The following is an 8,026-nucleotide window of genomic DNA, read 5'->3' as shown; positions in this document are numbered from 1 at the left end:
ATTCTGGCAAGAAACCTGCGAGCCACATGTGACAAGCTCCCTCAAATGGTTAATTACGTTACGTAAGTAGTCTATTGTTCATGACAGTGGCATCTAACTGGGAAGTTAACACCCACTGATGGCCATGGGTTGCATTGCAGCTTTTATTTAGAACGCCTTAATTGTTTTATGTCTTAGCATGTGTGTGCATGTGATCTAGCTTCACACATTCTCCTTGCTCCGACAGGAGCTGGAAAAAAACCGAATGAATTGAACCCGAGTGGGGGGTGCGTTTGACATGCTCCTTCTGCTGGTAAATGGCCACAGTGTGTTCAGCCATGGTATTGACATCTCTATGGACCCAGCTGTTCTGGATATCGTGCGCTTCCCTAGTACAAATCACACAAATCTTCCGACAGGCACGCTTTGCAGCAGCATCAAGTGGGACCACTCCAGCTGCAGAACTTCTTAAACTGTTACTTTATTACTTCCATCCCCAGTGGGACCCGCCCCAGGGACCTGATTGTGATGTCAGCTGTCAGTCTCATCAGCATCTGCATACCTCAATTCCTGTCCCGGTGCCGCTCCATCTCTGAAAGAGATCCCCGGCTGCTGCTGAATTCACCGGCTGATAGCGCTGCAGGGACGAGTCGAGCACAGCTGAGCCCAGCCCCACAGACAGCCCTGCTCCAGGATCACAGCGCACAGTTGTCATTGAGCACCACTTACTCTCAGTAGAACTTGCAGGTTTATTGGTTGGCATGTGTCCAGTGTATAATAAAAAAATAACTATTTACCAATATTTCAGAAAATGGAGGTATCCCACTTGTCCCTCATGTGTTATCAGAGCATGTAACAATGCCGGGCTGCTGGGCTGGAGAGCAAGTTTTCTTTGTTGAACCATCAATCTCATGAGTTTCCATGCATTGCATAATGTATCTGAATGCTTCTGGTTCCGATTCCTCATTAACCCATCTTTTTCTTTTTTAATAAGACCTGCAACATGTGTTGAGTTGTACAAGACCAGTAAAAACTAAAAAGCACCAATTTTACATAAACTAATGAAAATAATTGGATCAATAAAATCCTAAATACAAGATGTTGCATTTGGGACCCTGCATTGGAGTTCTAACTTTGTGTGATGCAGTGCTTGCTGCGGCGCAGTGACAAGTGTGTACCGATTAATTACAGTCACTGTACCCCCTTTCCATATAGAGAATTAAAGGGTATTCATCGGTGTGTCTGTACAGCTGGGAGAAGTATAGAAGGAGGCAGGGCTGAGCAGACCACCCTCATGCAAGAGCCGGATTGAGTTTCCAAGAGCCTGCCTCTGACCAACATGGTAAGCACAGACATCTGCTCCCACAGGGTCAGGTTTGGCTCTCAAGAGGCTCAACGGAAGCATCCGATTCCCTTTCCAAGTTACATGTTGGCTGTCCAGCAGGTGGCGTTGCAGTAAATAGTTAAAAGGGTTAAGTACTGAAGCCAGGGAGATGGATGTAGATATAATGTTAGTTATCTGAAATCAGCTATTTTTTTCCCCCCATCTACGCCTCTGCACTGACTGTGATCCATTTAAATCTTGGAAAATTTTACTCGCCAGGGCAATTGTGCCAGATGTTTGTTTACAAGAAAACTTCTTGTGGGTTTATTAGTAATTAAAGCATTATATATGTAATGCCACATGTTTTGTTTTTCAAAATACAAATATATTGCATGGTATTGACGCTGTTCAGCCTCTATTTTAATGAATCCTGAACAGATTGTGACTAGGCAGCCCATTCCAGACCCTCCCCACTCCCTGCACTCCCCAGTTCTGTAAAGGGGCCCCCTCCTCGAATCTTGTAAACATGCCTCCAGTCCAGTCATTAGGTAACAGGTCACAATAGATCCTGCTGTTTTGTAAGAAGCTGAAGCAGGAAGTGCAACAAGCCGCTCCTGGAGAGTTGCTGCAGGATGCTCGGACTCTCAGACGTCACGGGGGATGGGGGAGCTGTGCGCTAGCGTCGGGGAGTAGAATGGGGGGGGGGTGAGGTCACGGGGGATGGGGGAGCTGTGCGCTAGCGTCGGGGAGTAGAATGGGGGGGTGAGGTCACGGGGGATGGGGGAGCTGTGCTCTAGCGTCGGGGAGTAGAATGGGGGGGTGAGGTCACGGGGGATGGGGGAGCTGTGCTCTAGCGTCGGGGAGTAGAATGGGGGGGTGAGGTCACGGGGGATGGGGGAGCTGTGCGCTAGCGTCGGGGAGTAGAATGGGGGGGTGAGGTCACGGGGGATGGGGGAGCTGTGCGCTAGCGTCGGGGAGTAGAATGGGGGGGGTGAGGTCACGGGGGATGGGGGAGCTGTGCTCTAGCGTCGGGGAGTAGAATGGGGGGGGGGGGTGAGGTCACGGGGGATGGGGGAGCTGTGCGCTAGCGTCGGGGAGTAGAATGGGGGGGTGAGGTCACGGGGGATGGGGGAGCTGTGCTCTAGCGTCGGGGAGTAGAATGGGGGGGTGAGGTCATGGGGGATGGGGGAGCTGTGCTCTAGCGTCGGGGAGTAGAATGGGGGGGTGAGGTCACGGGGGATGGGGGAGCTGTGCTCTAGCGTCGGGGAGTAGAATGGGGGGGTGAGGTCACGGGGGATGGGGGAGCTGTGCGCTAGCGTCGGGGAGTAGAATGGGGGGGTGAGGTCACGGGGGATGGGGGAGCTGTGCGCTAGCGTCGGGGAGTAGAATGGGGGGGGTGAGGTCACGGGGGATGGGGGAGCTGTGCTCTAGTGTCGGGGAGTAGAATGGGGGGGGGGTGAGGTCACGGGGGATGGGGGAGCTGTGCGCTAGCGTCGGGGAGTAGAATGGGGGGGTGAGGTCACGGGGGATGGGGGAGCTGTGCGCTAGCGTCGGGGAGTAGAATGGGGGGGTGAGGTCACGGGGGATGGGGGAGCTGTGCTCTAGCGTCGGGGAGTAGAATGGGGGGGGGTGAGGTCACGGTGGGATGGGGGAGCTGTGCTCTAGCGTCGGGGAGTAGAATGGGGGGGTGAGGTCACGGGGGATGGGGGAGCTGTGCTCTAGCGTCGGGGAGTAGAATGGGGGGGGGTGAGGTCACGGGGGATGGGGGAGCTGTGCGCTAGCGTTGGGGAGTAGAATGGGGGGGGGGGATGAGGTCACCTCTTGCACCAGGACAGCGGTGGAAGCACTTTCTCTGGCCAGCAGCGTGGGCCAAGCGTGGGCCAAGGCACTGTGGGCTGCATCAGCGTGCATTTAAATCATATCAAATAAATAAATAAAATAAATAAACTTCTTCAGCACTAATGTCAATGAACGTCTCAACAGCACAGCCCCTGCAAAAAGAACACTTTAGCTTCACAATCTAACTCTAGCTTTTGGAGGAGGGGGGGGGGGGTTGGGTTGAGTCATCTTGGCTATTCTCTTAGCTTGCGGCTTCCTTGAGACACTGTCGTCATTCCCACCTCTGCCATAAGAACACCTGTTTATCTATTTAACTGTCCAGAATATTATCATACATTCTGATGAAGGCATGTTGGTTGTTTTGAATTAGCTCCCAATAGCCCCCCTCCTCCCATTTAAGAATTAAATAATACACTGGACAACCCTGCCCCCCAATTAAAATAAAATGAATTGCATCAATACAAAGAGGATAAATAAATGTAACCACAAACAGGGTGGGCATGGAGCCAGCATGCAAGCTGCAAATTGAGCAATAGGAAATTCCTTGCTTCGAATCTTAACTTTGTAGGATATGAAGTGCGGAATCAGACATTAGCGGTGTTGACCTTTAACAGCAGTGTGAAAATAGCCTGAAGGGTAAATGCAGTGTGGTGGGAACTGCTGTGGCTTCTCCAGTTAACCCGGCACACTTGTAATACAATCAGGGACATGCTGTCTCTAAAAGCCAGCTGACAAAACCCATGACCCCGCCCCCCCCCCCCCCCCAGGTGTAAGACAGCCTGCCTCCGTCCCTTCTTCACCATTTCAAGGCCATCTCTCTGGGCCATCTTTTCCTGGATCAGTTCTTAATACTTTCTCCTTGTGCAATCCCTGGACCACATCGGATAACAAATACCTTTTGAACTACAACAATATGCATTTGTTTTCAAGAAAGTGATTTTTCTTTTTGACCCACTTTGTTCTTTAACCTCTGCTTCTGTATGACATTTTCTTGCCTTGAATATGCTCTAGATTCACAGCAAAAAGCAAACTGCACTTAATCCCAAGACCCCCCCCTCCCAGTCCTAAAGGGACAGCGAACCAAGGTGCTGGCAGTTTATATCAACAGGGCAGAGGCAAGGAGGGCAGCAGGTCAGCACTAATGTCACAGCCTGCTGTGTTTGTTCAAACAGGGCCCCACCCCCCCCCCCCGAGTCACACAAATTAGCAAACAGCTTGCTGTTGTCGGTATGGAGGAGCCAGATGACCGGGGATCCCCTTTAAGAAAGGCCTGGTATTTAACCCCACACCCCGTTATCGTGTTCATCGCTAGCTCAGGAGGCAGAGCCGTCACCTTTCACCCAATAGGTCACGGGGGAGCCATTTTCTCCTGGGGGATAGCCGGGGCATTCAGTTCCTCCCACGTCATAAACAACTCTTGTTAAACTTCAGTTAACACGCAGTACACTGGTGTGATACCAGAGCCGAGCCAGGCTTTACGCAACTGCTCTATGAATGTCATCCTTATCACAAATAAAAGTTAAAGCTACTGTTTGTGCCAAAAATACAAATTTAAAACAACTGATTTCATAGACCCCGAATATCAGCAAATCTTGGACTACCTTCATTAAAGTAATAAAAAAAAACCTAAAAAGTCCTGGCCCCCTCCAAAGTGAAATGCAGGTCTTTGACCTCCTAGGTCAGGGGTGACAGTGTTGCCTGCTGAGTGACAAACTCAATAAGAGAGAAGTGCATTTACTCAGAGGCCATCCTCCTCATTAGTGTCTACAGCACAACAGGGAGCTGCTTACTAACCAATTCCTAGCGACTCGCTGACACTCCTTGCTGTTCACAGAACATATTGAAGATTGATTTAAAGCTACAATACTCGTTCATTATCATTGCCTCGAGACATCTCGCTTTCCGATTGCTGTCACCACTTCTATACCAGTGGTTCTCAAACCTTTTAAACCGCGGCCCCCTTCCTCCTCTTATCTGTGGTACTCTCCTCATTGTCACAAGAGCTTGGATCTCTGCAATGTCTTTAGGTTCAATTCATACGTATAGAATTGGGGCTATTCTACAGGCTTCATTAGAAAAGCAGTCAGAAAAAACATGAAAAATGTCAACAGCAAAACGGGCTCCTGTGAGACTGCAGCAACAGCAGCTTATTTAATTGAGGCCTGCAGAGTGTCTGATAAATGCCAGTCTGGTGCTTGATTAAATTACAGCTGAAGACAGTTTAACAGAACCCTTATCTACACTCATGCAGGTTTAAAGGTCTGAGGTGTCGGCCACTATAAAAACCAGACACACTTTCATTTAATAGTTTAATAAACTGCTGCATTCTGTGGGGCACTGAAACACCCAGAATACATAAAGTGCAGCACCATTCCGAGTGGAAGACTCTGTGTACAGTTTGCGTTACTTTTGTGGTTTTAAAAATCACTTCAATGAGACCATTTTGTGATCGGAGTTTGCCAGTGGTTCTCTGACCTGATTTAGTTATTCTGTCTTTGTTATTTAAAAAGACTAAATCAAGGCATGTCTTCCTTCCTAGTTGGTGCATTGACAAATTGAGTAGGAAACAGTCATTTATCATTTCTACCATTTCAATTTCGGCTATCATGCTCCCCACCGGGTTTTCCCATTTTATATGGGGGGGGGGGAGAGGAATTGAAATCCGCCATTAGTATGGCTTCTCCTTTGCTACACACATTTATAATGTCATTGTATAACAGATTATTTTGCTTGGCCTCTGAATTTGGTGGTCTACAGCATGCCCATATTATAATGCCCATTGAATTTTTGTCCATTATTCTGACCCATATTGATTCTGCATTGTTTTTTTCTTCTAGATTTAACACCTGGGCTTCAAGACTGTTTTTGATGTATAGCACTATCCCTCCACCTCTTCTGTCCTGCCTCTTTCCTATACAGTGTATACCCACTAATATTATATTCGTCTCCATCACTCTCGGTTAACCAAGTTTTTGTAACACCTATCATATTGTAGTTACTTGTTATTGCAGTAGCTTCAAGTTCTAACATTTTTAGAGACTTCTAGCATTTAGAGAAATACATTTAATGACTGTCTTACCCGAGGTGTTGCCCTTGTTTTGATGTAGTCTCCCTTCTGTTTTTTTGTTGATTTCTCCCCCCCTTCCTTTCTACTTTAAATGATTCTGAACCTTCGAGGACCCTTTTCCTGACTAGATTGGTTCCCTTTTTATTTAAGTGCAGTCCGCCCCGCCTATATAGATAGTCCTTGTTGTAGAATGTGTTCCAATGTTCAAGGAAGGTGAAGCCTTCCCATGTGCACCACGATTTCAGCCATGCATTTAGATTATTTATTTCCAGCTGTCCATATGTTCCTTTGCAAGGTGCCGGCAGTTTCCTAGCTCTCTGAAATTGTTTTGCAGGGATCTAGATCGGTCTCTTCCAATGTTGTTTGTACCGATGTGAACGACTACTACCGGGTCATCTCCTGTTCATTCTAGGAGCCTGTCCACGTTCTCAGTGATGTGCTTGACAGAGGCTCCTGGAAGGCAGCACACTGTTGTAGTAAGGGGGTCCAGACTGCGCACTGAACTTGCTGTGTTTCTCAATATGGAGTCCCTGACAATCAGGACTTCTCTTCTTTTTGTTGCCTGGCCAGCACTGTTTATAGGGTCCTGGATGTTGTTCCTTTCATTCTCTTGATGTTGGTTTTGATCATCTAAATTTTGAAGTGGCTCAGACTTGTTTAATGTTTTGATTTCGGGTGGTTGTGTTTGACCAAGTTTCATTTTTTCCCCTGGCTCTGCCTACCTGAATCCATCTGTTTCGACCCTCTTCTATCTCTTTGGTGGCTCTGTCTGTTAGGGGTTCAAACTTCAACAACTCCGGGTGTGTCAGCTCCTCAAGCTCTGTCATTTCCTGCAGCTCCATTTCTAGCTTACTTACTCGAAGCAAGTCCTGGATCGTGCTTCACTTTACACACACTTGGTTTAGCTCTGCTGGGTTTTCTCAGATTTCCCACATCATGCAGGTATGACAGATTATTGAAGGCATGTTTTTTTTTTTTAGTGCAAGTTTAGTTTCTGCAGCTGTCAACCTGCTTTCAAACTGCTCCGTACTTTTCCACGAGTACTTCCCCATGCGGTCACTCTCCTCGCTGTTATGAACCATCTTCCTTTTGTTTGTGCCGTAAGCTCCGCCCTGCCCCCTTGTTTCAGAAAGTAACCAAATTTGAATCAGCTGCTCTGAGTTCCAGTTATTATTAGAAATCTCATGCCCACACCATGAGCAGGATCTTGCAGTGATGGAGTTCCTCCCATCTCATGTCCACACCATGAGCAGGACTTTGCAGTGATGGAGTTCCTCCCATCTGAGTCATGAGTTATCGGCAGCCTTAAACACACAACCAACCAATCAGTGCTTCTGGGTTGAATAGTTTTGTTTTTTTTGTTTTTTTTTAAAAACAGATTTTCTTGGAACAACGGCTGACCCTGAACCAACACACAAAGTAAACATACTAATCATCTGTCTGCATTGGCTCCAGTGAATTAATAGCAGTAAGCAGTTCTGTTTTTTTTGTTCTTACGTAAATAGCAGTTGAGTTTCTTCCTTAGTGGTGTGTGAAGATATTACTTCCAATATCTGGTGACCAGAGTATTTAGGCCATCAACACAGAAATAGAATGTCAAACAGTACTTACAAAAATAAGAAAAAAAAGCACCCACTATTACACCACAGTCAGCATAAACTGTAATAGAAACACATTTATAAAAGCCTGTACACGGAGAGACACTGAGGCATTCTGGGTTGTATAAAAGGCTTATAAGGTTACTGCAGTTGTGAGAAGGTGTTCATATTTATGGAGAGCTAGTTAGCAGCAGTGAGTCTTATCAACACATACAGTGA

The 8,026-nt window shown here is 47.3% G+C and overlaps 1 protein-coding gene across 1 annotated transcript; it reads right to left on the bottom strand.

Annotated features, from left to right (window-relative positions):
• Positions 1-1,947: 1,947 nt before the first annotated feature.
• On the bottom strand, positions 1,948-7,291 carry LOC131737229 (uncharacterized). The gene is made up of 4 exons (XM_059024797.1): positions 7,240-7,291; positions 2,710-2,904; positions 2,367-2,615; positions 1,948-2,267 (listed from the first exon to the last, which is right to left on the bottom strand). The coding sequence occupies exons 1-4, from the start codon at positions 7,289-7,291 to the stop codon at positions 1,948-1,950; spliced, it is 816 nt and encodes a 271-aa protein (XP_058880780.1).
• Positions 7,292-8,026: the final 735 nt, after the last annotated feature.

This window comes from Acipenser ruthenus, chromosome 5 (assembly GCF_902713425.1).
Source record: "Acipenser ruthenus chromosome 5, fAciRut3.2 maternal haplotype, whole genome shotgun sequence".
NCBI classification, from domain to species: domain Eukaryota; kingdom Metazoa; phylum Chordata; class Actinopteri; order Acipenseriformes; family Acipenseridae; genus Acipenser; species Acipenser ruthenus.
This window is presented reverse-complemented; position numbering and strand designations above follow the sequence as displayed.

What these genes read in the sequence shown, in the direction of transcription:
- LOC131737229 (XM_059024797.1), bottom strand. Translation starts at nt 7,291, where the DNA reads ATGGTTCATAACAGCGAGGAGAGTGACCGCATGGGGAAGTACTCGTGG. An exon ending in GGGGAAGTACTCGTGGAAAA is followed by an intron (nt 2,905 to 7,239) that starts GTACGGAGCAGT and finishes CCCCGACGCTAG; the next exon opens with AGCACAGCTCCCCCATCCCC. An exon ending in GCACAGCTCCCCCATCCCCC is followed by an intron (nt 2,268 to 2,366) that starts GTGACCTCACCC and finishes CCCCGACGCTAG; the next exon opens with CGCACAGCTCCCCCATCCCC.